General features: G+C 37.2%; 5 protein-coding genes and 1 long non-coding RNA gene across 8 annotated transcripts; 2 read left to right on the plus strand and 4 right to left on the minus strand.

Moving 5' to 3' along the window:
* Positions 1–267: 267 nt before the first annotated feature.
* LOC141910098 (uncharacterized) lies at positions 268–7,180 on the plus strand. Its single transcript, XR_012619832.1, has 3 exons — positions 268–292; positions 395–464; positions 6,503–7,180. It is a non-coding gene; the product is annotated as an uncharacterized LOC141910098 (long non-coding RNA).
* LOC141909862 (uncharacterized) lies at positions 2,693–5,073 on the minus strand. Its single transcript, XM_074800518.1, has 5 exons — positions 4,994–5,073; positions 4,333–4,483; positions 4,137–4,231; positions 3,340–3,448; positions 2,693–2,960 (listed from the first exon to the last, which is right to left on the minus strand). Exons 2-5 carry the CDS (start codon positions 4,439–4,441, stop codon positions 2,794–2,796), a joined length of 480 nt encoding a protein of 159 aa, XP_074656619.1. The 5' UTR covers positions 4,442–4,483; positions 4,994–5,073; the 3' UTR covers positions 2,693–2,793.
* A 370-nt stretch (positions 7,181–7,550) lies between the features above and the next one.
* LOC141909789 (sperm microtubule associated protein 2-like) lies at positions 7,551–26,974 on the plus strand. 2 transcript variants are annotated; one of them, XM_074800409.1, is made up of 6 exons: positions 7,551–7,567; positions 7,670–7,739; positions 22,672–22,736; positions 22,927–22,993; positions 23,383–23,418; positions 24,644–26,974. In XM_074800409.1, exons 1-6 carry the CDS (start codon positions 7,555–7,557, stop codon positions 25,200–25,202), a joined length of 810 nt encoding a protein of 269 aa, XP_074656510.1. In that variant the 5' UTR covers positions 7,551–7,554; the 3' UTR covers positions 25,203–26,974. The 2 variants fall into 2 exon arrangements, with proteins under 2 accessions (XP_074656510.1, XP_074656511.1); XM_074800410.1 differs by lacking the exon at positions 23,383–23,418.
* On the minus strand, positions 9,968–12,348 carry LOC141909859 (uncharacterized). Its single transcript, XM_074800515.1, has 5 exons — positions 12,269–12,348; positions 11,608–11,758; positions 11,412–11,506; positions 10,615–10,723; positions 9,968–10,235 (listed from the first exon to the last, which is right to left on the minus strand). The coding sequence occupies exons 2-5, from the start codon at positions 11,714–11,716 to the stop codon at positions 10,069–10,071; spliced, it is 480 nt and encodes a 159-aa protein (XP_074656616.1). The 5' UTR covers positions 11,717–11,758; positions 12,269–12,348; the 3' UTR covers positions 9,968–10,068.
* LOC141909946 (uncharacterized) lies at positions 14,470–17,842 on the minus strand. The gene is made up of 5 exons (XM_074800631.1): positions 17,737–17,842; positions 16,757–16,906; positions 16,352–16,446; positions 15,503–15,611; positions 14,470–14,703 (listed from the first exon to the last, which is right to left on the minus strand). The coding sequence occupies exons 2-5, from the start codon at positions 16,863–16,865 to the stop codon at positions 14,558–14,560; spliced, it is 459 nt and encodes a 152-aa protein (XP_074656732.1). The 5' UTR covers positions 16,866–16,906; positions 17,737–17,842; the 3' UTR covers positions 14,470–14,557.
* On the minus strand, positions 18,682–22,021 carry LOC141910009 (uncharacterized). Of its 2 annotated transcripts, none has more exons than XM_074800699.1 (5): positions 21,982–22,021; positions 20,557–20,718; positions 20,123–20,217; positions 19,468–19,576; positions 18,682–18,980 (listed from the first exon to the last, which is right to left on the minus strand). In XM_074800699.1, the coding sequence occupies exons 1-5, from the start codon at positions 21,989–21,991 to the stop codon at positions 18,814–18,816; spliced, it is 543 nt and encodes a 180-aa protein (XP_074656800.1). In that variant the 5' UTR covers positions 21,992–22,021; the 3' UTR covers positions 18,682–18,813. The 2 variants fall into 2 exon arrangements, with proteins under 2 accessions (XP_074656800.1, XP_074656801.1); XM_074800700.1 differs by lacking the exon at positions 21,982–22,021 and adding an exon at positions 21,588–21,827.
* Positions 26,975–27,842: the final 868 nt, after the last annotated feature.

The raw sequence follows: 27,842 nt of genomic DNA on the forward strand, positions 1-27,842 counted from the left end.
TAATGTGGTCCATGGTTGTCTCATAATAGTACCTAGGATACTGGGGTCAAAAACCTTTTTTATCAGGCCCCTGCAGGTTGTCTGGGTCCGAGAATCTAAACCATGGGATGTAAAGCTAGGCGTACACACTAAATTTTGCAGTGTTCTACAATCGTAGTGCACTTAATTTCTTGTTGACAGTCTTGCTATGGTCCTACCGGACTTTTCGCTGCCACTACAGATTGAGAAAGTCCATATCCGTAGATTAGTGACAACCTTCCTTGACAACATACAAACAAGATGGCGACCGCAGGTAAAGTTTGGGTCGGTTCTCGACTTGTTTCTGAAATTTCTCGGGGTATTTGAATTATTTTGACGTGACATCGCCGCAATAATTCTACTTCAAATATTTCAGGTCACAGACCCAATAGAATTCACGAGTTGTCGCAACCGAAACGAATAACGAAAGGTTTTATCGAAGACCGGTAAGTTGATTGAAACACTCGCTTGCCACAGCCGATCATCTTTCTTTAAATTACTTTCGCCGTAATTTTGCAGCCCAGTGGTTCTACTAAACTTCGCCTTTTTCCACTTCTGCTGTTATAATGTCACAGCATCAATAGTGTCGACAGTCAATAATGTCTCAAATATTTTTGGGCATTTTGGTTGCGCTACCGATATTAGTTGCCCATTTTCTAGGTTTATAGGCCTATCAACATTTAGAAAAAATAGTGCCTGAATGATTGATTACAATTTTGAAAAAATGGAGGCCTGGTGGTGGGTAAGTTGCATCCTATCGGAGGGACCAGGCCAGATAGAAGACCAGTTTTCTTTCAGTTCCGCTGACTTGCACTTAGGCCTAGGCCCTATAGGCCTATAATAGAACTATCTGTACTCGTTTTGGGTATTAAACAAATCTTCAGAAATTACATGAAGTCCTGCAAATGCAGAGCGCAATTTTTTTTACGACATGATCTGTACAAATCTGAAAGATCCAACTTTTTATAGTAGAAATATTAACGGTTCTCGCTTAAACCTATAGCGTATAGATTACTAATTCAACTGTATAAATATGTAATCAGGGATTATTCGTAGTCGTAATTCAATTATTGGTGTCTTGACACCCGACTGACAATAATACAATAACAGCGCTTATAATGACCAGTGTTTGACCAGTACTTGACCCTGAGACAAATATTGAATCTAACATACGATTAACATACAGTATTGTATTCATTCACCGTTAGATCACGGACTCTAGTAGGCCTATAAACCCGTTTGAGACTCCCCTGTTAATAAATACAGTAAGGATTAAATTTTTGTGGCTCGAAAATACTTCTGCGGCTCTTCGCGTAGGAAACAATAGTTTTAATTAGACGAGAAGATACACAATATCCGTGTATGATGATAACGAGAGAAATCCCACAATAACGAAGCCAAGATTGAAAAATTCTATATCAGAATGATAGTATATAAGGAGCGACGAGTTTCGGCTAGCAACTGTTAGCCATCATCAGGCATACTGAAGTTTTACTTGTTTTAAGGAAATGATACCTCGTTTCTCATCTCAATCGGCCAGGTCATTTTGTGAACTGCTATAGAATTTGTAATCAGTACATTTCTATAGTGCTAATTGCTCGGTCTGTTATGGTTAGCTTGATCGTGATTTCAAAAAAAGTTATCTTCTTTATCTTCTTGTCATCTAGATAAACAAGCCAACCTATGATAAGGCTTACAAGACACATTGACATTTACAAGTACAACAAACATGTGATAAACCGGTACGACTAATTCCGATTGGATTAAATTGAATTAAGATGAATTATTAGGAATTGCGAAGTTTCATTGCCGCTGATATGAATCCGAAAACACTAGAGTTACAACACGACTATTACTTAATAGAATTTTGATTTCATCGATATTTGACAAAAGATAGATGTCTAGTCCTAAAATAGCATTGATCTTAGAAAAAAGGTCATTATGTAGATCAACGTATTTGAGACAAATGCACACGAAATGTACCTCTGTTTCAACTTCATTCGATGTACATGCAACACATATTCTTTGTTCAATTGGCAATATAGGGTATATATATATATATATATATATATATATATATATATATATATATATATATATATATATATATATATATATATATATTTTGCAACTCGAAATTAATAAATGCTTCCTCTAAGCCGTTAATGATAAAATTGAATTATATTAACAGACTTGAGAACATGGAACTATGTTATGCACGTAAGCCTACCAATATAGAACAGAAAAGTGCCTCGAACAAACTACCGATAATCGCTGCTACATGAAAATTACCGATTTAAACCAGTTAATTATGGCCCCCAAATGCTTGGAAAACGTATCTAAGCACCTATGAATGTAAAATTTTTCTGGGAGAGTGCCCCCAGACCCCCCGTTCTTGATATGAGCTCGAGCCTTCGGCGCTCGTGCCACCATGCTTTAATTTCGAACCAGCGAGAACACTGCGGGTATATAAGAGGTTGGCTGGGTGAAATTTAAAGCTCCACAGAATGAAAAGCGAGGTATCAATTTCTTTAGCCAAAGGGTTTTCTTGGCGGTGCATCCTCCTTTAGGTGACGCCTCAGCTGAATCTGAACGTAGGCCATGAATTCGACCACCGGAAACGATAACGATTGACAAGCACCTAACGATATAATTTCGAATCGAAAAAACTCAGTTATTCGAAAGAATCCTTTTTATTTTTGCGGCGGAGTTATAGAATAACGCGTTACATGCCTATATCTCATTGACCGGCCACAGGGAGGGCGCGTTTGATGATTACGGCTTAACGAGTTGCTCATCGAAGTCGATAGGCATAACTTCGCGTATCATTCCATTTTCCATACCAGTCTGAGTAGAACAGTCGATGTCCTTGATGTCAGCTTCTGTGACGCCATAAGGTTGAGAACAGCTACCAAGTCTAGGCGTTCCTTTGTACGTATACACTGAAACAAACAGCAGTCCGGTGTGTGAATTCAACCTGATCCCGCACAACCGCACAACTTTTTTTGCTAAGGGTTCTTTAAGGTGGGATGGCAACATCAGGGAATTTTCTTTTCGTTTTTCGAAAAAAGTGAAATTTTGTAAAGTAGCGAGAAATCTGGGAAATTTGTTTGAGGCTGCTAGATCGCGCGTAAAATCAAACAGTTTTCGCTGTGTTCTTAGCAGATCAGGGAAAACAATGCGCGTGTCAGGGAATAAGCATGTCAATTAAAGGTGGCCGGCCTGTATTGTTTTAGTGCCAGCTGGCTAAATGTTGCATTTGCCGCGTCATAAGTGCTGAAAAGTGTAAATTATACACAGCTACAGACGATGCATACATACCAAACAAGATGTGTGTTTCTCCTTTTTTGAGGCCGGGGTAACCGCACAGGGACCCGGTAGCTGCGGTCGACACGACCGTCAGAGGGTTTGCCTCCATGGCATCCGCGGGCTAAAATATTCACGCAAAGTACTCAAAGATTAATTCAGAGAAAATAAGCTAGCTTAGTATATTATGTATTGGTGTAGAAATATTTCGAATGTTACTAAGGCCTTTTTTCTAATTGTTTGGAGTACAGAGTTTTTCAAGAAAAGAGTGGGAGAGCGAAGGGAAGAAAAATTGGAATTAAAAATTTGTTTATAATAGGCGTTTTCAAATGGAAGGGAACAGGAAGAAAAATAAGAATGAATGTTTTTTTTTTAAATTATTACAGTATATTCCGCATAAAACTGCAGGAGAAAACATTAAAAAGGAGTGAAAATTGTGATGAATTTGATATGAATGATGGGAGAAATGAAAAAAAAACTTTTTTGCAAATTACAACTTATTAGATTGAAAATCGGACGGACGTATTAAAAAAAATGTTTCTTTTACTGAAAATTTGTGACGAAAAACAGAAAAAATCTGTTTTTAATTTGGTGATTTTTGCACAATTCGGGGTCAGGGAGACAGATCCGTATTCCATGTAATTAGAAAAAGAAGGCCTAAGCGTGTAAATAATGAAAAATCGTAATCAGACATGTTAGTTTGATCGTGAAATCAGAAACTAGATGTATTTTCTTCCAACAGTGCAGTAGTGATTCAGATGGAAATATGTCAGAGGTTTGTCTACGAGCGTTTAAGAGTCAATGCCTCTCACCTTGTAGTATTTCTCGGCGTCTATCTTATAGAATACCGTTGCAGCATTGACGTTGCCTGGCGTCCTTTCTTTCGATAGGATTTTCGCTTTCAGGACTTTCGGCATTTATGGAAAAGAAAAACAAGTGATTTTGAATTGTACGCGTACTTGAACCTATCGATTTCCCTCAGAGATCCAACTGGTGATGTAAACGTACCGTATTTGGAAGTGCAGAATTTGTATTTCAGCGTTCTTTGCCTGCAGCGACACGACAGGGCGGCCGACGATAAGGCCATGAACACTAATACAGCTAGCAATAGTTTCATTGTTTTTTTTTTATCTCTGATACCGAAGACGCAACGAAAATGCTGGAGCATTTATAATGAAAATAGAGAAAGCTTTGAATGAAGAAGTCCGACAATTCAAATTTGATACGATGAAATTTATCGAAATGAAGCCGCTGCGTTTTCAGCTGTTGACTAACAGCCATAATCTACCTGGATGATGGCTGTTGACAGCGGAATGTTGTGGTTTCATTTAATGAATTTTATCGTATCGAATTTTGATTGTGGGACTTCTTCGTTCATCAACAGTTTATACGGATAAGACAGTTTTTTAGACGACTACATGGCAAATTATTTATTGAAGGCGTTATTGACGGTATCGTGTGATCCGATTCAAGAAAGATTGTTCGAAAATAATCAGAAAATACGCTGAAATTATTCCAGGAAGTAGTAGATTTTCAAACACTGAGCAGGGGGTTCGAGACCCCCTTATACTCCCCTCGGGGTAGGCTACCCCTTCCACCTGTAGAGTTTGGTTACAGATTAGAATTCGATGTTAATTGTTTATGAGAACGAGAAAAAGGTAAAACTCACCTTGTCGAGAAACTTATACGCACAGCGATGACGATAGTAGTTAGCTTGACAGGTAAAAATGGTGACTAGACGCGAACTAGTTATTCCTGGGTTTATATACGACGGGAATGTAATGACCGTTATTATAGTAATCTATATCCAAACGGTAAATATTGTTGATTGCGTGATCCTAAATATGCGACAAACATCGATGATGGGAACCGTCTGAAAAGGGACAGTTACGTAATGGCAATTTAAAAAATGAAAACCTATATTTCTGATTGAAAATAGCACACAACTTTTGTAAAGCTTTAAGATTGATCATTCTTAAGTTTTAAGGACGATTTGGCCCCGATTTTGGATCAGACTTGAGTTAAATTTGGCCATTACCTAATTAGAGAGCGCGTTCACACATAAACCAATCACTCGATACTAAAAAATGCTCAAACAAAGCGAAGTTTCCGGTACTAATTGCAATTGACACGCAATAAGTTGACCCGTGCTAAAATTTAGCTCGGGCCAAACAGGCTTGGGTCCGTTAGGCACTTGTGTGTACATTTTTTTTCTTTGAATATCATGTTTTTTCATGAGATTGAAGTAAATTCGCTGCGACGACATCCCGTTAAAAATTGACAATTGGCCGCGGCAATCGATCGCCTCCAACGCGCCTGTGTACACAGCAAACATGACTCTCTTCATTTATGAAAATGATCTAGATGTTTCCGCCACTTAACGATGATATTCATATAAAACGATTTCGTATTCGTCACGAATCATTTGACCTCCGGGGGCTCATGATATAGCTAGTATTCGAAATATATTTAAACGCAGTTACGTCAAAACGAACAACTTATCATGATTTATCATTGATATATCTACATCGAGAAAAATAGACGATATTTGTGACTTGTCCTCTTAATTATGTCAATATAGACTATTCAGAATGCAAATTGTTTTGTATAAACCATGTGGGAATCTATGTCGATATCAGCAGCATGCCTAGATTTTGCGCGAATGAGACTGCCAGAAACAATAAAGACTGATTAACACCATGGAAATCGCCAATCGGGGAAAAGTAGGGGAAGTTTCTTTTCTTTGAAATAGTCGTGTAAAAGTCTGGGAATTTTGTTTAAAAAAATGCAAGCTGAACCTCGGGAAATAGTCAGGAATATTTGTTGAGGACGCTGGTTAAATACGGTGACCAAGTTACCATCATTTGTGCCGAAAACTACTGCAAAGGGAGACACTAAGGTTAGGTAGTCTGATCAACTGTCCTCTATCTTAGATGGCTCCCATTCCCTCTTCCCTTCCTCTAAAATTCTATCCTAAGTAAAATGGCGTTTGTGTTCAAGCGTGAAAAATTGTAAGTCTCAGAATTCAGATTTGAAGGTTACATCCAGTTCAAGAAATGCCCTGTCCATCTACTGGCATGCGAGGTCTAAGCCCTCTTCCCACCCTGAATAACAATTAAAATGAATTTTTGATAATACATTTAATTGAAAAATTTTTGATTTTGTTTTTTTTTTCCAGTTGGATATGATGTAAGAAGAAAGTTCCAACCTTTATTCGAGTGAAATTCAAGGCAGCATCCGAATATTCCGCGCATAAAAAAATGTTTTAGATTGTTAAACGTGTGCACATGTGTGCATGCAAGTTTATTGGACTTGGTTGTGTAGAATCCTGAAAAAATTTAGGCCCCTACTGAAAGTTCAACAGAAAGTTTGTTGGAACTGTTTAAATTTCTTTTTACCGCAAATTCAGTTAAAGGGTGGGTGGATCGAGCTGTCACCACTTGAGCGGTACACGTGGATGAACGAAGTTCAAATATGAAAGGATCCTTTATTTCGGACGTACGGAAAATTACATTTTGAATCTCCACACATGCTCAGATTGCTGGATTGCAGGCTAGCAGAAAAATTTTCTTGGGCGCCCCTCAAACCCAGCCCTCTATGGTGTTGTGATAGTGGAACGAGCAGTACCCAGTAGGGACTGAGTTCCACAGAAATCCCACAAAATCATATTAATTAGTCCTGTTTTGATATTCATTAATCTTGTAATATTCACGAAACTGGTTAGAATATTTACCTGTATTATTCATGGCTCAATGTTAATTAAAAATGTATTAAATATTATGTTTTCTTTCATTAAAGTTTTACTTTTGTATAGATTTAGTTAAAGCGTAAGAATCATCGTACATCATTTGTATATGTGAATAAAAAATACTATGAAAAATGAGTTGAATTTTTATGCTTTTGGTTGTGAGGAGATGCAGTGCGGAGTAGGCACGGTGATGGTCAAGTTCATAATGTGGTCCATGGTTGTCTCATAATAGTACCTAGGATACTGGGGTCAAAAACCTTTTTTATCAGGCCCCTGCAGGTTGTCTGGGTCCGAGAATCTAAACCATGGGATGTAAAGCTAGGCGTACACACTAAATTTTGCAGTGTTCTACAATCGTAGTGCACTTAATTTCTTGTTGACAGTCTTGCTATGGTCCTACCGGACTTTTCGCTGCCACTACAGATTGAGAAAGTCCATATCCGTAGATTAGTGACAACCTTCCTTGACAACATACAAACAAGATGGCGACCGCAGGTAAAGTTTGGGTCGGTTCTCGACTTGTTTCTGAAATTTCTCGGGGTATTTGAATTATTTTGACGTGACATCGCCGCAATAATTCTACTTCAAATATTTCAGGTCACAGACCCAATAGAATTCACGAGTTGTCGCAACCGAAACGAATAACGAAAGGTTTTATCGAAGACCGGTAAGTTGATTGAAACACTCGCTTGCCACAGCCGATCATCTTTCTTTAAATTACTTTCGCCGTAATTTTGCAGCCCAGTGGTTCTACTAAACTTCGCCTTTTTCCACTTCTGCTGTTATAATGTCACAGCATCAATAGTGTCGACAGTCAATAATGTCTCAAATATTTTTGGGCATTTTGGTTGCGCTACCGATATTAGTTGCCCATTTTCTAGGTTTATAGGCCTATCAACATTTAGAAAAAATAGTGCCTGAATGATTGATTACAATTTTGAAAAAATGGAGGCCTGGTGGTGGGTAAGTTGCATCCTATCGGAGGGACCAGGCCAGATAGAAGACCAGTTTTCTTTCAGTTCCGCTGACTTGCACTTAGGCCTAGGCCCTATAGGCCTATAATAGAACTATCTGTACTCGTTTTGGGTATTAAACAAATCTTCAGAAATTACATGAAGTCCTGCAAATGCAGAGCGCAATTTTTTTTACGACATGATCTGTACAAATCTGAAAGATCCAACTTTTTATAGTAGAAATATTAACGGTTCTCGCTTAAACCTATAGCGTATAGATTACTAATTCAACTGTATAAATATGTAATCAGGGATTATTCGTAGTCGTAATTCAATTATTGGTGTCTTGACACCCGACTGACAATAATACAATAACAGCGCTTATAATGACCAGTGTTTGACCAGTACTTGACCCTGAGACAAATATTGAATCTAACATACGATTAACATACAGTATTGTATTCATTCACCGTTAGATCACGGACTCTAGTAGGCCTATAAACCCGTTTGAGACTCCCCTGTTAATAAATACAGTAAGGATTAAATTTTTGTGGCTCGAAAATACTTCTGCGGCTCTTCGCGTAGGAAACAATAGTTTTAATTAGACGAGAAGATACACAATATCCGTGTATGATGATAACGAGAGAAATCCCACAATAACGAAGCCAAGATTGAAAAATTCTATATCAGAATGATAGTATATAAGGAGCGACGAGTTTCGGCTAGCAACTGTTAGCCATCATCAGGCATACTGAAGTTTTACTTGTTTTAAGGAAATGATACCTCGTTTCTCATCTCAATCGGCCAGGTCATTTTGTGAACTGCTATAGAATTTGTAATCAGTACATTTCTATAGTGCTAATTGCTCGGTCTGTTATGGTTAGCTTGATCGTGATTTCAAAAAAAGTTATCTTCTTTATCTTCTTGTCATCTAGATAAACAAGCCAACCTATGATAAGGCTTACAAGACACATTGACATTTACAAGTACAACAAACATGTGATAAACCGGTACGACTAATTCCGATTGGATTAAATTGAATTAAGATGAATTATTAGGAATTGCGAAGTTTCATTGCCGCTGATATGAATCCGAAAACACTAGAGTTACAACACGACTATTACTTAATAGAATTTTGATTTCATCGATATTTGACAAAAGATAGATGTCTAGTCCTAAAATAGCATTGATCTTAGAAAAAAGGTCATTATGTAGATCAACGTATTTGAGACAAATGCACACGAAATGTACCTCTGTTTCAACTTCATTCGATGTACATGCAACACATATTCTTTGTTCAATTGGCAATATAGGGTATATATATATATATATATATATATATATATATATATATATATATATATATATATATATATATATATATATATATATTTTGCAACTCGAAATTAATAAATGCTTCCTCTAAGCCGTTAATGATAAAATTGAATTATATTAACAGACTTGAGAACATGGAACTATGTTATGCACGTAAGCCTACCAATATAGAACAGAAAAGTGCCTCGAACAAACTACCGATAATCGCTGCTACATGAAAATTACCGATTTAAACCAGTTAATTATGGCCCCCAAATGCTTGGAAAACGTATCTAAGCACCTATGAATGTAAAATTTTTCTGGGAGAGTGCCCCCAGACCCCCCGTTCTTGATATGAGCTCGAGCCTTCGGCGCTCGTGCCACCATGCTTTAATTTCGAACCAGCGAGAACACTGCGGGTATATAAGAGGTTGGCTGGGTGAAATTTAAAGCTCCACAGAATGAAAAGCGAGGTATCAATTTCTTTAGCCAAAGGGTTTTCTTGGCGGTGCATCCTCCTTTAGGTGACGCCTCAGCTGAATCTGAACGTAGGCCATGAATTCGACCACCGGAAACGATAACGATTGACAAGCACCTAACGATATAATTTCGAATCGAAAAAACTCAGTTATTCGAAAGAATCCTTTTTATTTTTGCGGCGGAGTTATAGAATAACGCGTTACATGCCTATATCTCATTGACCGGCCACAGGGAGGGCGCGTTTGATGATTACGGCTTAACGAGTTGCTCATCGAAGTCGATAGGCATAACTTCGCGTATCATTCCATTTTCCATACCAGTCTGAGTAGAACAGTCGATGTCCTTGATGTCAGCTTCTGTGACGCCATAAGGTTGAGAACAGCTACCAAGTCTAGGCGTTCCTTTGTACGTATACACTGAAACAAACAGCAGTCCGGTGTGTGAATTCAACCTGATCCCGCACAACCGCACAACTTTTTTTGCTAAGGGTTCTTTAAGGTGGGATGGCAACATCAGGGAATTTTCTTTTCGTTTTTCGAAAAAAGTGAAATTTTGTAAAGTAGCGAGAAATCTGGGAAATTTGTTTGAGGCTGCTAGATCGCGCGTAAAATCAAACAGTTTTCGCTGTGTTCTTAGCAGATCAGGGAAAACAATGCGCGTGTCAGGGAATAAGCATGTCAATTAAAGGTGGCCGGCCTGTATTGTTTTAGTGCCAGCTGGCTAAATGTTGCATTTGCCGCGTCATAAGTGCTGAAAAGTGTAAATTATACACAGCTACAGACGATGCATACATACCAAACAAGATGTGTGTTTCTCCTTTTTTGAGGCCGGGGTAACCGCACAGGGACCCGGTAGCTGCGGTCGACACGACCGTCAGAGGGTTTGCCTCCATGGCATCCGCGGGCTAAAATATTCACGCAAAGTACTCAAAGATTAATTCAGAGAAAATAAGCTAGCTTAGTATATTATGTATTGGTGTAGAAATATTTCGAATGTTACTAAGGCCTTTTTTCTAATTGTTTGGAGTACAGAGTTTTTCAAGAAAAGAGTGGGAGAGCGAAGGGAAGAAAAATTGGAATTAAAAATTTGTTTATAATAGGCGTTTTCAAATGGAAGGGAACAGGAAGAAAAATAAGAATGAATGTTTTTTTTTTAAATTATTACAGTATATTCCGCATAAAACTGCAGGAGAAAACATTAAAAAGGAGTGAAAATTGTGATGAATTTGATATGAATGATGGGAGAAATGAAAAAAAAACTTTTTTGCAAATTACAACTTATTAGATTGAAAATCGGACGGACGTATTAAAAAAAATGTTTCTTTTACTGAAAATTTGTGACGAAAAACAGAAAAAATCTGTTTTTAATTTGGTGATTTTTGCACAATTCGGGGTCAGGGAGACAGATCCGTATTCCATGTAATTAGAAAAAGAAGGCCTAAGCGTGTAAATAATGAAAAATCGTAATCAGACATGTTAGTTTGATCGTGAAATCAGAAACTAGATGTATTTTCTTCCAACAGTGCAGTAGTGATTCAGATGGAAATATGTCAGAGGTTTGTCTACGAGCGTTTAAGAGTCAATGCCTCTCACCTTGTAGTATTTCTCGGCGTCTATCTTATAGAATACCGTTGCAGCATTGACGTTGCCTGGCGTCCTTTCTTTCGATAGGATTTTCGCTTTCAGGACTTTCGGCATTTATGGAAAAGAAAAACAAGTGATTTTGAATTGTACGCGTACTTGAACCTATCGATTTCCCTCAGAGATCCAACTGGTGATGTAAACGTACCGTATTTGGAAGTGCAGAATTTGTATTTCAGCGTTCTTTGCCTGCAGCGACACGACAGGGCGGCCGACGATAAGGCCATGAACACTAATACAGCTAGCAATAGTTTCATTGTTTTTTTTTTATCTCTGATACCGAAGACGCAACGAAAATGCTGGAGCATTTATAATGAAAATAGAGAAAGCTTTGAATGAAGAAGTCCGACAATTCAAATTTGATACGATGAAATTTATCGAAATGAAGCCGCTGCGTTTTCAGCTGTTGACTAACAGCCATAATCTACCTGGATGATGGCTGTTGACAGCGGAATGTTGTGGTTTCATTTAATGAATTTTATCGTATCGAATTTTGATTGTGGGACTTCTTCGTTCATCAACAGTTTATACGGATAAGACAGTTTTTTAGACGACTACATGGCAAATTATTTATTGAAGGCGTTATTGACGGTATCGTGTGATCCGATTCAAGAAAGATTGTTCGAAAATAATCAGAAAATACGCTGAAATTATTCCAGGAAGTAGTAGATTTTCAAACACTGAGCAGGGGGTTCGAGACCCCCTTATACTCCCCTCGGGGTAGGCTACCCCTTCCACCTGTAGAGTTTGGTTACAGATTAGAATTCGATGTTAATTGTTTATGAGAACGAGAAAAAGGTAAAACTCACCTTGTCGAGAAACTTATACGCACAGCGATGACGATAGTAGTTAGCTTGACAGGTAAAAATGGTGACTAGACGCGAACTAGTTATTCCTGGGTTTATATACGACGGGAATGTAATGACCGTTATTATAGTAATCTATATCCAAACGGTAAATATTGTTGATTGCGTGATCCTAAATATGCGACAAACATCGATGATGGGAACCGTCTGAAAAGGGACAGTTACGTAATGGCAATTTAAAAAATGAAAACCTATATTTCTGATTGAAAATAGCACACAACTTTTGTAAAGCTTTAAGATTGATCATTCTTAAGTTTTAAGGACGATTTGGCCCCGATTTTGGATCAGACTTGAGTTAAATTTGGCCATTACCTAATTAGAGAGCGCGTTCACACATAAACCAATCACTCGATACTAAAAAATGCTCAAACAAAGCGAAGTTTCCGGTACTAATTGCAATTGACACGCAATAAGTTGACCCGTGCTAAAATTTAGCTCGGGCCAAACAGGCTTGGGTCCGTTAGGCACTTGTGTGTACATTTTTTTTCTTTGAATATCATGTTTTTTCATGAGATTGAAGTAAATTCGCTGCGACGACATCCCGTTAAAAATTGACAATTGGCCGCGGCAATCGATCGCCTCCAACGCGCCTGTGTACACAGCAAACATGACTCTCTTCATTTATGAAAATGATCTAGATGTTTCCGCCACTTAACGATGATATTCATATAAAACGATTTCGTATTCGTCACGAATCATTTGACCTCCGGGGGCTCATGATATAGCTAGTATTCGAAATATATTTAAACGCAGTTACGTCAAAACGAACAACTTATCATGATTTATCATTGATATATCTACATCGAGAAAAATAGACGATATTTGTGACTTGTCCTCTTAATTATGTCAATATAGACTATTCAGAATGCAAATTGTTTTGTATAAACCATGTGGGAATCTATGTCGATATCAGCAGCATGCCTAGATTTTGCGCGAATGAGACTGCCAGAAACAATAAAGACTGATTAACACCATGGAAATCGCCAATCGGGGAAAAGTAGGGGAAGTTTCTTTTCTTTGAAATAGTCGTGTAAAAGTCTGGGAATTTTGTTTAAAAAAATGCAAGCTGAACCTCGGGAAATAGTCAGGAATATTTGTTGAGGACGCTGGTTAAATACGGTGAGAATGAAATGTTTGTGGCTCAAATTCTTGCGCAGCTTGTTGGAACCCAAAAATTATTCGTTTGAAAAAATAATGATACCTCATTTCTCATAATTGGCCGGGTCATTTTGGGAAAAGCTGCGATGAAATTTAAAATCAGTTCATTTCTATAGTGCCAACTGCTGGGTCTGCTATGGTTAGCTTGATCATGATTTGAAAAAAAAAATTAATTTACAGGGTTTATAAGAGGTTGGCTGGGTCAACCTAAAAGCTCCGCGGAATGAAAAACAAGTTATCAATTTCTTTAGGCCTTTTTTAATAGCTTGGTTTACGGGGTAGACCTATTGGAATATCATTTTGGAGGAGGAAATAAAAAATTTTAAAAGAATTCCCTTAATTAGATAAAATCACTTTTTGAAGGAAGAGAGAACTGTCGATAGGGCAATGTAGCCTATGTCCAAACAAATGATTCTTGGAAGTTCGAATTCTGCACACTGTGATCAAAACAGAACCTCGCGTTTTTTAATTATCTTCATCAGTCAAGCCAGGATTCTCATTCGATGGAGACGAAAAAAATTTTTTTGCTCATTTTTTCACTGAATTTGTTCCACGAACGGGAATTTGAAAAAGAAATTAATTTTTATTTGACTTTTCTTCAAATTTCGGGAGGCGGTTCCCGTAAACGAAGCTATTCAAAAAAGGCCTTTGGGGGTCATTCATTTATAACGTACGCATTAGGGAAGGGGGAGGGGTCAGTGCAATTGCATACTGTAAAGCTTAATGTATATGAAAAAATGGCCGATTTTGTGTATAGAAGGGGAGGGGGGTTGAAAAATTCAAATTTTATGCCTACGTAATTAATGAATGATCCCTTAGCTGAAGGGTTTTATTGGTGCGGTGTATCCTCGGTTAGGCGACGCCTCAGCTGAGTCTGAATGTAAACCATGTAAACGATGATGATACGGAATTAGACGACCAGAAACAATAACGCCTAACACCTGCAAACACAAACACCTAACGATATTTTTTCAAATCGAAAATATTCAGTTACTCGAAAGTATCCTTTTTATTTCTGCGAAGAAGTAATAGAATAACGCGTACATCTTATTGAGCGGCCACAGGGCTGTGGCTTTACGAGTTGCTCGGCCTAATTTCGTGTACGACTCCATTTTCCATACCAGTCTGAGTAGAACAGTCGATGTCCTTGATGTCATTTTCTGTGACGCCGTCAGGTTGAGAACACCTACCAATTCTCGGTTTTCCTTTGTACATATACACTGAAATGAACAGCAGTGAATACAACTAGATCCCACACAACCGCATTACTTTTTTGCCAAGGTTTCCATTTAGCGGGGTGGCCAAACTTACGTGGCAATGGAGGGAACGTCAGGGAATTTTCTTTTCTATACAAGAGTCGGGGAATATAGTTGGGGAATTTTATGAAATAGCTAAAAACCGAGGAAATTTGATTGATGCTGCTAGATCGTGCGTAAATCAGTTTCCGTCTAGCCTATGTCTTACGTATTTGACTGTGATGATTGATTTGATTCTTAGCAGATCAAAAGTCAGGGAAAACAACGTGCATCTCGGGGAATAAGGAAGTAAAATTAGGTCGGCCAGCTTGTAGGGCTTTAGTGCCAGCTGGCTATTGCCTTCACTCCAAGCAGTTACAATGTCTATCATGGGCTCGATTCACAAGCAAAATACTGTTTTTTTCCGCGCCACAAGTGCTGGAAGGTGTGAACCATTTCAGTGCATCTACACCATAGTGCGGTGTATAAATCGGTGATCTTGGATTTTGCTAGTACACTGCACTGCAGTGTATTGCTGTTATTAGTAATAAGTTTTTATCTCTATAGAAAAACGGCAGCACCTGTCAAACATAGTGAAATATTAGTAACTATTGATACACCGCACCACGGTGTAGACGCACTATAGTAGACTTCCCGCTCTTCAACACACTAGGGTGAAATTTATCAAAATTTTCAAATTATCTCCAGCACTATAGGGTATCATTTAGTCAGCACTGAAAGGGTTAATAAGGGCTATATACAGCTTCAAACCATGCATACATACCAAACAAGATGTGTGTGTCTCCTATTTTGAGACTGGGGACACCGCACAGAGACCCGGCGGAAGCAGTCGATACGAGCGTCAGAGGGTTTGTCTCCATGCCATCCGCGGGCTAAATATCCGCAGCGAAATATAATCAAATGCATAGTACTTTAAAATCAATTCAGAGAAAATAAGCTAGCTTAATATATTATGTATTGGTGTAGAAATATTTAGAATGTTACTAAGGCCTTTTTTTAATTGCTTGGGGTATGGAGTTTTTCAAGAAAAGAGTGGGAGGGTGAAGGGAAGAAAAATTAGAATTAAAAAAGTTTTCAATAGGTATTTTCAAATGGAACAGGAAGAAAAATAAGAAATAATGTTTTTTTTTTTAATTATTTGAATATTTTCCTCATAAAACTGCAGAAGAAAATTAAAAAGGAGTGAAAATTGTGATGAATTTGATTCTAATGATGGGAGAAGTGAAAAAAGAACTAACTTTTTTCGCAAATCACAAGATTGAAAATTAAGATGAACATTTTAACTTTAACAAGTCGCTAGATTGAAAATCAGGACTGACTGACTGACTTATTTCTTTTATTGAAAATTTGTGATGAAAATACGAAGGAAGACTTATAAATGAGTCAGTTTTCGTCAGTTTGATGATGTTTGCTGAATTCTGGGAGGCAGATCCGTACTCCAAGTAATTAGAAAAAGGCCTTAGCGTGTAAGTAGTTAAAATATCGTAATCAGACATGTTAGTTTGATCATGAAATCAGAAACTAGATGTTTTTTCTTCCAACAGTGCAGTAGTGATTCAGATGGAAATATTCCAGAGGTTTGTCTACGATCGTTTGAGTCAAAGCCTCTCACCTTGTAGTATTTCTCAACGTCTATCTTATAGGATACCTTTGCAGCAAAAATGTTGCGCGGCCTCCAATGTCTTGATTCAATTTTCGCCTTCACGACTTTCGGAATTTATGAAGAAAAAAAAACAAGTGATTTTGAATTGTACGCGTACTCGGGGTCCGATCTAAGGAATAAAAACCATCTGAAATTTTACTTGCCCCCTCAAAAATCTATTTGCCCTACACAAGCAGTCCAACTGTTGTATCGATTGGAAAATGGCTTCAAGATATAAAAACACACTAGCCTGAGGGACAATTGATAATGACAACCTACTTGCCCTAATGATTATATACCTTGTCCTGGGCAATCGGACAAGTGCTTAGAATGGACCCTGGTACTTGATAGATCCAAGCGGCAACATGAACCTACCGTATATGGAAGTGCAGAAATGATATTTCAGCGATCTTTGTCTGCAGTGACACGACAGGGCGGCCGACGATAAGGCCATAAACACTAATACAGCTAGCAATAGTTTCATGGTATTTTCGAATCTCTGATACCGGAGACGCAATGAATATGCTGAAACATTTATAATGAGAATACATCTAATTATTTTTTTTAAGTGAAGAAGTCCGACAATTCGAATTTGATACGATGAAATTTATTAAAATGAAACCACAGCGTTTTCAGCTTTTGACTAACAGCCATTATCATCATCATTCCAGCAGCTGTTGATGGCTGTTATTCATCAGCTGAAACGTTTTTGTTTCAGTTATGAATCTTTAATAAATCTTAAATCCTCTATTTATCACATTTGCTCAATATAGGCCTATTTCAAAGCAATCATCTGCATTGTCATTCGCACACCTATTCTGGTAGTGGGAGTGGCTGATTTTCAGGGGGTGAATGTAAAAATGAAAGGGGTGACCGCCCCTCTAAAACCTGTGGTGGAGAACACTGAATGCCCTTAAAAATTGGATGATCATCGGGTTTACTGTCTGGGTCTGCCTATGCATAATTGCTTAATCACCGCTACACGACCTTTTCATCTGCTTAAATTATTTATATCGATTGCTGAAATATGCGCTCCAGTCTCTATTGTTCATTAACAGACGATGGCTGTTAATCAACACCTGAAATGTTATGTTAGGTTCCAAGGTACGTTTCCAGATATTGGAGCAGAGGGGGGTCAAACACCGTGTTTCCGAGTTTCAATTTTTTTCACCTACAGTAATTTCTGGCGGATGCTGAAACAGCGATTGATTAGAATTTTGGTTAGTTACCGGTAATTAGATCGATATCACCGTCGGAAAGTTTTCAAACACCGAGCAGACGTGGTACCCCTTTCCATCTTACAGTTTGGTTACAGATTAGAGTTCAACGTTTTACGAGAAATAAGTAAAACTCACCTTGCCGAGAAACTAAAACGCACAGCGGCGGCGATAATAGAAAAAATGGTGACTAGATATTCTGGTTATTCTGGGTTTATATACGACACACAGGAATGTAATGATTGTTATTATAGCAATCTATATCGTAACGGTAAATATCAATGAATGCGTCCTAAATATCCAATAAACATCGATGATGGGAACCGTCTAATTTGATACGTAACAATTTGATACGTCCAATTTGATACGGGACAGTTACGTAATGGCAATTTTAGAAAAGAATACCCATATGTCTGATTGAAAATAATAAATGTGGTGGTCGTAAAGCTATAAAGTATGATCGATTTTAGATTCAAAGGCGCGATGACACGGGGACGATTTGGTCCGGATCGGACTCGAGTCAAATTTGGCCCGTGCCTAATTAGAGAGCGTGTTCACGCGTAAATCACTCACTCGATGCTAAACAATGCTCAAACAAAGCGAAGTGGGTCATTTCAGGAACCAGTTGCAATTGACACAAGTTGCAATTTCTCACTCCAGTTGCAATTTTTCGCGGATGGAAATTGTTTTGTATGATCCTTGTGCGGGAATCTATGTCGTTATCAGCAACGTAAACCTCGCGTGTAACGCAAATGTGACCGCCACGAACAATGATGACTCGTTAACACACGGAAATCGGGGTAAAGTCAGGGAAATTCCTTCTTTTTTTTAAAGTCAGGGATTAGTCAGGGAATTTTGTTAGAATAAAGCTAAAATTAAGGGTAAAGTCGTGGATATTTGTTGAGATTGCTAGATCACACGTGAAATCAAACAGTTTCCGTTTGTATCTTACGTATTTGACTGTGTTAATTGAATGGATTCTTAGTAGATTGATTCAGGGAAAACTACGTGCATGTAGGGGAATATTGCAGGGATAAAACAAGTCTAATAAAACTTTTTTTTAAAAACAATAATTATTTTCTTCCTTTTTAGATTTCTTCAATAATTCAATCAACAATTATCAATATTAAAGTTTATTTTTGCGAATAATTGTCTTTCATTTCTGCAGTGAAAGCTTGATATAATAACACATCAATACGACTGCGTGGTCAGTGTTTATGGGTTCACTAGTTGCTTGTCGAAATCGATTATCTCGATTGTATCTTTTATGTGATGATCCATATCCGTTGTGGTAGAGCAGTCGATGTCCTTGATATCATCTTCTTTGACGCCACGAGGCGACGAACATATACCGATTCTCGGCGCGTTTTTGTACATATACACTGAAAAAAAATCGGCAATCCATATTGAAAATGTATTGGTTTGAAGTAAGTCTGCTACTACAGTGCTGCTGGGTGCTATTTTTGTGGAAAAATTAGATTTTTTTTTAAAGACAAATATCGTGAAATATTGGAATGATCCACAATCTGTATGAACCCTTAGATTTAAACCATTCCGTGCTGCCTAATTAATACCCGAAAATGCTGGGGGGGTGGAATTCAAAAATTCCACCCCACTGTGTTTTTAAAGGGCATACCACTTTAGTGCGTCTACACCGTGGCGTGGTGTATTGTAAGTTACTAATATTTCACTTTGTTTGACAGGTGCTGCCATCTTTCATTAGAGATAGAAAACTGATTACTAATAAAATCAATACACCATTATGCGATGTACTAGCAAAGTCATCACCGATTGATACACCGCACTGCGGTGCCGACACGCTGAAAGGGTTTAGAGTAAAATGTTTGATAACTCTAATACGGTACATACCAAACAAGATGTGTGTTTCTCCTTCTTCAAGATAGGTGACTCCACACAGGGACCCGGCAGCTGCGGTCGATATGAATTTCACAGGGTTGCTTTCCATGCCATCCGTGGGCTAAATATTCGCAGTGAAATATAATCAAACAATGCGCTTAAGAATCAATTCAGAGCTGTTTGAATATCAGGTCTTTTTTATTAATTACTAGGAGTATGGTTTCTTTTTTCAAGAAAAATTGTAGGGTACATTGAATTTTTTCATGACAGGCATTTCGAAGTGGAAGGGCATATGAAAGAAAAAATTAAAATTTTTTTTCATCGTTCTAGAATTTTCCATGTCATAAAATCTAAGAAGGATTGTCGAAAATTAATTCTAACAGGAGTGAAAATTGTGATGAATTTGATTCAAATGATGGGAGAAATGAAACAAACTTTTTGCAAAAAGCTCGATTGAAAATTCAAATGACCATAACAAAGAAAATTTTTTTTGGGGGGGGGAAATTGTGATGAAATTATGGAGGACAAATTTTTTTCAATTTATTTCTTCTAATAATATTTCTTGAGTTAATAGTGATTTTAATGGGAATATGCTTTATGATTCAAAGTTTTCTTAAGGGTATTTTCTCGATATTTGTGTTTTGATTAGTTGATTATATCGACTTACCTTGTAGTATTTCTTTACGTCTAACGTGTAGACAATATTCGCCTGGTTGATGTTGCCCGGTGACTGTTTTTTCGTCAGGATTTCCGCTTCCACGACTTTTGAGAAATGAAAAATGAGTGATTTTGAATTAGGTAATTGAACATATCAATTTCCTTATAGCTCTTCCAGTTACATGAATAAGGCGGCCACTTGCACCTGGAAATCAGGGAAAGGTCGGGGAATTCCCTTTTCTTTAAAAAAAGTCAGGGAATAGTCGAGGAATTTTGGAAAAAGCTAAAAATCAGGGACATTTTTTAGGATTGCTAGATCGCGCGTAACATCAAACACCGTCTATGTCTTACGTATTTTCTGTGTTAATTGATTGGATTTTTTAGCAGATCAAGTCATGGAAAACAAAAAAAGTCGAATAAAAGTGGCCGCCCTGATCAACCTACCATATTTGGAAGTGCAGAAATGATGTTTTAGCGATCTTCCACCGCAGCTACACGACAGTACAGCCGATGATAAGGCCGCGAACACTAATACAGCTAGCAATAGTTTCATGGTTTTTTTTCCGAATCTCTGATACTGAACACGCGACGAAAATACTGAAACACCTATAATAGAAATAAAGCAATTTATTCGTTTTTCAAGAATGTACGTAAATCCGATCGGGTCAGCGGTAAATACATCTAAATCAAGAAAACTAACTTGAAAGTTTTTTGTTGACTTCAAAAAAATAACAAATTACTCCCTAATACTATTGAATAACATAATATGATATTAAGGACCACTAAGTTATTTTAAATTTTAATATATCGACAATTGAATTGAATTGACCTGCTAACCCTATTATTTATGATGTAGTGCACATCCTCTCAAAATTAATCATTAAAAAGACATGAAAAACTATCGAATGGAAAATAAAAAGGAGTCAAATATCTTAGAAAAAATATCTTAAAAAGTCTTTATATGTATTTGATTACGAAGTGAACGCCAAAATTGTAATTGTTATTTTGAAACGCCAATATTGATGATGTAGTGCGCATCAAATCACAGAGAACCCCTTAAATAATGCACACTAGGTATCAATGTATATATCAAACATTTTTTCAACTATTTTTACGGCATCAAAGAATTAGATGAAAATTGTATCATATATGCGATGTGATGGAAATTGACTGGAACGAATTCGACTGAAAAATTTGATTGTATCCACTAAAATGAAAAATGAATATTTCTGGATATTCATAGGCCGATACCATTCATGTCACTCCCTAATCTTCTACTGCCTAGTTCTATTGATATGTTGAGAATCCCACAATGATAACGAAAAAAAATTATGTTATATTCATCTTCAGGAATTTACCAAACTGTTTTGTGACTGTTAGAATATAATCGAAACATTGAATAAATGACAAGCTCAAGGAATGCTGATTAGAGATTATTGATGTTAATTGTTTATGAGTATTAAAGAAAAACTCACCTTGTCGAGAAGCTAATGCGCACAGCGATGACGATAATATTTGGCCAGACTGTAAAAAATTGGTGACTAGACGCGAACTAGTTATTCCTGGGTTTATATACGACGCAAGAGAGTAATGGCCGTTATTATAGCAATCTATATCCTAACGGTAAACATTGATGATTGCGTCCTAAATATCTGACAAATATTTGTAATGGGAACTGTCTGAACGGGGGACACAACATTATGGCCATTGAGAAAAAAAAGGAAAGAAAACCATATCTCTCTGACTAAATGTCACGCTAAAACTAGAAATATGCAAAACTGAAGTATGATTGATTTTGAATTTGTATACGCATAGCAAATATATGTCTCTTCGCTGAATTGAAAATAATCTAATCGTTTAACCACTTACTGTGCAACATTATTCATGAACGCAGTAATCATTAGTCAGCGAATCATTCGACCTCCGGGGCTCATGATATAGGTGGTATTTAAAGAATAGTTACGCGGTTACGTTTAACCAACAATTTATCGTAGTCTATCATTGATATATTTACATGGGAAATGATAGATGTCGTTTATTACGTCAATATAGGCTAGTCATACGAATGGAAATTGTTATGTTTTCGTAAAAACTTCGTAAATCTGTGTTACCATCAGCGAATTACCTAAACGTTGCATGTAAGGCATCGCGTCTGTCAAAATAGGTCGAAAAAAGGGTTTGAAATAAACGGAATCATTAATTCGATCTTACATGCTCATTGGGTGTGTCCTTTACAAGCTCGTGCCAGGGAAAAAATCAGATTCTGGTTGCAATTTCGATAAAAAAAAGGCAATTTCGGAATTTACTGACCGCCTGAAAATTAGTTTTTCTTATCAATACCCATAAATATTGTCGTGAATCTTTTCTCGCAATGCAATTTTTCGTTTCCGAATTTTTGCTCGCCGAAAAAATTTTTCCTTTCAATCGCTGGAAAATTTTCTCCAAGAGACAAAAGATAGAAATACTCATCAGTCACATCTTTAATACATTTTTTTTTCTAAAGGGAATCTAACCTGTTGTCAATTTGTTTCAAGCGGAAAAAATTCTCTCTAATTTCAGTCATTCGGTTTACTGGGTCGATAAACTACCTCCGAAACCGGGTCCAGATGGCGTCACTGTCTGCGGTAAGTATTCGAAAAATAATGGCAATTTTTGAACATATATGACTAACCCTATCAGTACCGACTAACTAACAGCCCTAACTTCTTTTAATGCAAGGTTTCTTCATGTGCCCCACCATCTTGAATTCTTGTATTTCTATTGTACAATTATCATAACTCGAAATGCTTAATAAATCTATAATTTTTTTTCCAGTTCTTACCCCGCGACAGCAACAGCTTGTTTACAACAAACGCGTTCATCAGGATTATAGGGGAGACAGGTAGGAACCCTGATAGATACATTTATCTAAGAAAATCTAAATTATTTCTTCAAACAAAACTTGAGTATGCCTCAAGAAATATCTAATTATTTCTAGTTTGTAAATTTAGAGTTAAACTACCTGCTGGCAAAACATTCTCCTCAGATCCAATGTAGCTTTGATTCTCCCAGTCCAGAACACTATTCCATGGACTTTGCAGGGCATGTCCATTATCCTTGTTCTTCAAAACACCTGGAAAAATAGTTTAATTGATTTATTGTAGTTAAATTGTGTAATTCTATTTGTTTTCAAATGTTGATGATCTGAAATTTCCAGGATTTATTCCTAAAGTCCAAGACTTGTTTAAATGTTTGTTTATTTTCACCATATTCGTCTAATTTTTTCTCCAGCGGCGTCAAAGCGACTCCTGATGTTTTCCTGATCAGGTACCTCAAGCAATCCATTATTTTATATCTAACAATTGTTTTTAACAGCTTTATTCATTGGATTTTGATGGGAAAGAATATTTACGATGTTTCTATTCAAATTAGAAGTGTGGAATTTTAAAGGGAATTAAAAATTCATTGTTAAGTGTATTCACATAGCGTGGCTGGTGAAGTAGCAAGGCTTTCGATCCCCCAAAAATACAGCAAAATTAAGCTTAACTTTTTGGTGTAATCTATTTTTCGCATTAGTTCAATATTTCAAAGCAATTATCAGCATTGATAGAATATTAACATCCAGGGAGCATAGAGGCAGCAGATATTTTATTTTTTGCAAGGATTGGCTTGATTTTCAGAGGGGTGGATGTAAAAATCAAAGGGCTGACCGCCTCTCTAAAACCTGTTGTTGGCGCAAGAAATCTAACAACTTACGATCGGAATGAAACTTAGATCAGCAAAATAACTAACTGTTAACTAACTGTGGCTTAATATACAATTCGTAGAGTATTCAACGACTAAGCATTGACAAATACTAACCCTGACATAACCATTTCAGATTGTTTCTATCTAATGCCTTTTTTTGATATGTAATTACTGACAAAAGCAGCGGGATTTCAACATCAATAAATGCACTTAAGTTTTACATGCTTTTGAATAATGTTGGTGTGTCTTTTTCTTTTAATTTTTGTCTAAACTTTTCGTTAAAATTTGACTGTAGGGTTTAAGTATTTGGATAGAAACCAATTTCAACTCTAGCTTGTAAAACTTATACCAGTATCTACGCGACTGGATCCAAGTCACGTAAGCTCAAAATAGTTAAGTTTCAGTTATTTTCTGAATTGAAAACATGAAGTAACCGAAGTAACTAAACTAAAAATTTAAGTGTCTCTTCATAAAACCGGACCTGGGCCCAGTTTTATATTATAGTTCTTGGTTAACAGGGTGGCCACTGACCGGGAAAACCTGGGAAAGTCAATGTAATAAAAAAATCAGGGGAAACTAAAGGAATTTGATGAATTTTACCCGAAAAATTAATGAATTTTTAAGTTTTATACCTTACAATTTCTCTGAATCACTTAGGGATTTTAGTGTAACCACAAGGACAAATCAGGGAAAACTTAAGGGATTTGAAAATGGTTCAAAATTTGCCATACTGGTCAAATTTGTTGGTAGAGTTTAAATTTATTCACTGGACTTAAATCTCACAAGAATATTCATCTATTTTCAGACCGAGTCCGATTTGGCCGGTGAGCGGCGCGGCTAAGAAGGCATCGGCGTCGGCGCATGTTGAGAACCTGGCGCGCCACAAACCCGTGCACCGCCAGTACATGTACGACCGCCCGGTGCAGACCTTCATACCGGAATCGGCAAAAAAAGTTGAAGCGACGCCGCGTATCGAAGCCTTGGCGCGCGCCAAAACCTATCACCCGTTGCCGATTCTCGATCTCCGCGAGTGGGACTGGTCGGACTGGAACGAACGCGTGCCGAAGAAGGCCTTGTCGGCGCACTGCTCCGGCCGCATCGAAGACTTGGCGCGTGCTAAAACCTTGCACAGAGATTTCAGCGCCAACCGTCCGATACAGTGGGACGTGGCGCCGAGCGCGCAAAAGGCGCAGGCCTCTGCGCGTATAACCGCGTTGGCGCTGGCGAAAGCGCGCGTCAGCCTGAACGACGAGTACGACCCGTATAAGGTACCGCTCGGCGCCAAACATTGCCAGGCGACTCCGCGCGTCCAGGAACTCGCCGTACCACTTCCAAGGAAATGCCGGCAGAAGAAAATCGTTTAATGAAATCATTTGCAGAGGAGATAAAGTATATTATATTTGTGACGGGAGGAACTTTGGTTTTTTCCTGAAATTCTCTTAAATGTTTTTCATTTAGAATTTTTTCTATCTTCCCTAAAATGAATATTTTCGCCAATATTGTTTATGACGATTGGAAGATTTCATTGTTTTAAGCTAGATGAACACCCAAACAAGGGCAGATAGTATTTTTTTCAATTCTTCGAATTGAATATTTGTTTGTCAAATAGTAGCTTTACCTTACCTTTACACCGTCCATTTCACTCTCCCCCCCTCCTCCCTCGCTTTAGTCAGTAAAGGCTTTAAGTATTTTTATGTTTAAGTTATGTTGCTTTAATTTGTTACGATTTATTTTGAAAAAATCTTTGTTAATAGATGTAATGTAAGTTTTTTGAATGGTAAAAATGGAAATTTTTCGCTTGTATGTTATTTTCGTCGCTTGTCTTTTTCAAATGATAAATGGAAATTTTTTCGCTTGTTTGTTATTTTCATCGCTTGCCTTTTGCCCTACGCATTTATTGTCTTAATGGTTACTGCTGCATCCGATTGGAAAAAGAAACATTCAACTCCAGGACCCAGTTCCATAGTTCTACGTTGGAAAATTTCTTAGTTAAAAACAATGGTAATAAACTGAATCAATTATTTAACCGAAAATTATGAACCTAGCTCCAGTAAAGTTTCATAGTTCTTGGTAAAATTTGACTATAAGGGTCCTTTATGCGAAATCGTGGCTTAAATTAAAGACGAGTCTAAGGTCTTCTTAGTTCGATCACAAATCTAACAACTTAAGACCAGTCTTACTTACGATCTTGGGCGGGTTGCATAGTCATGGCTTAGACTAAAGAGCGCTCTCAGACCAACTTAGTTCTATAGCCGATCTAACAACTTAAGACCAGTCTGAAGTTTTAAGACCACTTTTGGACCCAAGTCACGAATCACTGAACTACTAGGCTCAGGATCCAAACAGTAGAAATAATTTATAACTTATCTTAAACTTCGCATCCAAATTTGACCAAGAACAGTGCAACTGGGTCTGTATATATACATAAGTTTGCCGTGGTTTTTTCTTGAATTTTGTTTTGTAAATATTTTAGCATTTAATCACCGTGTGAATTAAGCTGTCCGATTGTGCCATTTTTCTTAGTCAATATAGAAATTTTTAAAGTCATTGCGTGAACTCTGTAGAGTCCACCATTATCGTAATGGTCAGTCTATTTGCCCTCCTAAATTCTGCTGAAACCTAGGTGATAGTAATACCTTTGGAAGGTTTTCATTGATTCTATGAAGCTTGGTCTTTGTAACAAAATCAAGTGGTTTTCAAATATTGCCCTGCAGTCCAAGGTATTAAACGTGCCCCCTCTGGCCGTAACTGTAGGTACCATATTTCGGTATTCAGCTTTGCGTTAATTGAACACTACGTGGGGTCAAATTTGACTCTCGTCAACTGTATCCAGAATTTAATTAATCAAGTATTACCAAACCAGGTTTAAGTAGTATCATCCCTAGTGTATTGCGAGGAAGAATGGAAAAGACTGAATTTGTTCTATAACTTTATATTTAATCCAAGTAAAATCTGTGATAATTCTAAGTGATTAATCCTGTTGATTGCTGCTGATAATGATTTTAATCGTTTTATCGTGGGTTTTTTTGTAATCTGACCCAGAAAAAGACCATTTCTGTTTGGGTCTGATGGTATTTTTGATTGTGTTTGCGGTTGATTGTGTTTTCTATCGAATCAGACTTTTTTCTGAAATAAAGAGTGTAATTATTGAAATTTCTATTTCGACAAAAAAAATGTATATTTTTTCGTTCGTTTTGTTTTTCTTGTGAGCAGAAATGATTGATACTGTTATTCAAGTGGTCCTGATGCTGAATAGAGGAGTCTGGTTGTCCCATGCTCGAACCCAGTCTATTGATGAGCGTTCAGAACGTTACTGTGGCTGAATAGAGGATCAGCAGGTGTGTCCCAGTTCAAACCTACTCCATCGGATCTACCCATCTTCCAGCAAGCTTATCCCAAATTGATCTAATCTCTAATTAAGCTGGTTATGATTAATTGATAATCAAAATGATTGTCTATTTAGATGGAAATTGAGAAAATTGATCAAATATTATGAACAATTCACGATCGCCATCTATTGGAATTTTCCGGAACTAACTGTTTCTACGATCTAGTTCTTTCAATTTGTTCAAGTATAGTCGTATACACATGCGCCATCTACATGATCGAACAAGCAATTTTTGTGATGCAGTCGTTTCTTAATATGTTCAAAAACGTTAGACAAATAATTACGTTGCCTAATTAATTAATTTACGATTTGAATATTTTTTGAACTCATAGATGCATTTGAAATACTATATATTTTCATTTCGGGAAGTTTTTGTAATATTGTTTGGGGTCTAAAGGATAATTCGATGCTTTACCCCCTCTGTCGGATTTTCACTGAACTAAATTCACAATAGATCCTTTGTGTAAATTCGATGTACAATTTCATAATGGTAGATATGATCAATCCAATGTCTGTTCAGCGTCAACCCAAATCGGAATCAGTATCAATGGACCAAATATCTCCATCTTTTCTTTAGACAAATAATAGACAAATAACTACGTAGCCAAATCAATTA

Source organism: Tubulanus polymorphus, chromosome 8 (assembly GCF_964204645.1).
Source record: "Tubulanus polymorphus chromosome 8, tnTubPoly1.2, whole genome shotgun sequence".
Classification (NCBI taxonomy): Eukaryota; Metazoa; Nemertea; class Palaeonemertea; order Tubulaniformes; family Tubulanidae; genus Tubulanus; species Tubulanus polymorphus.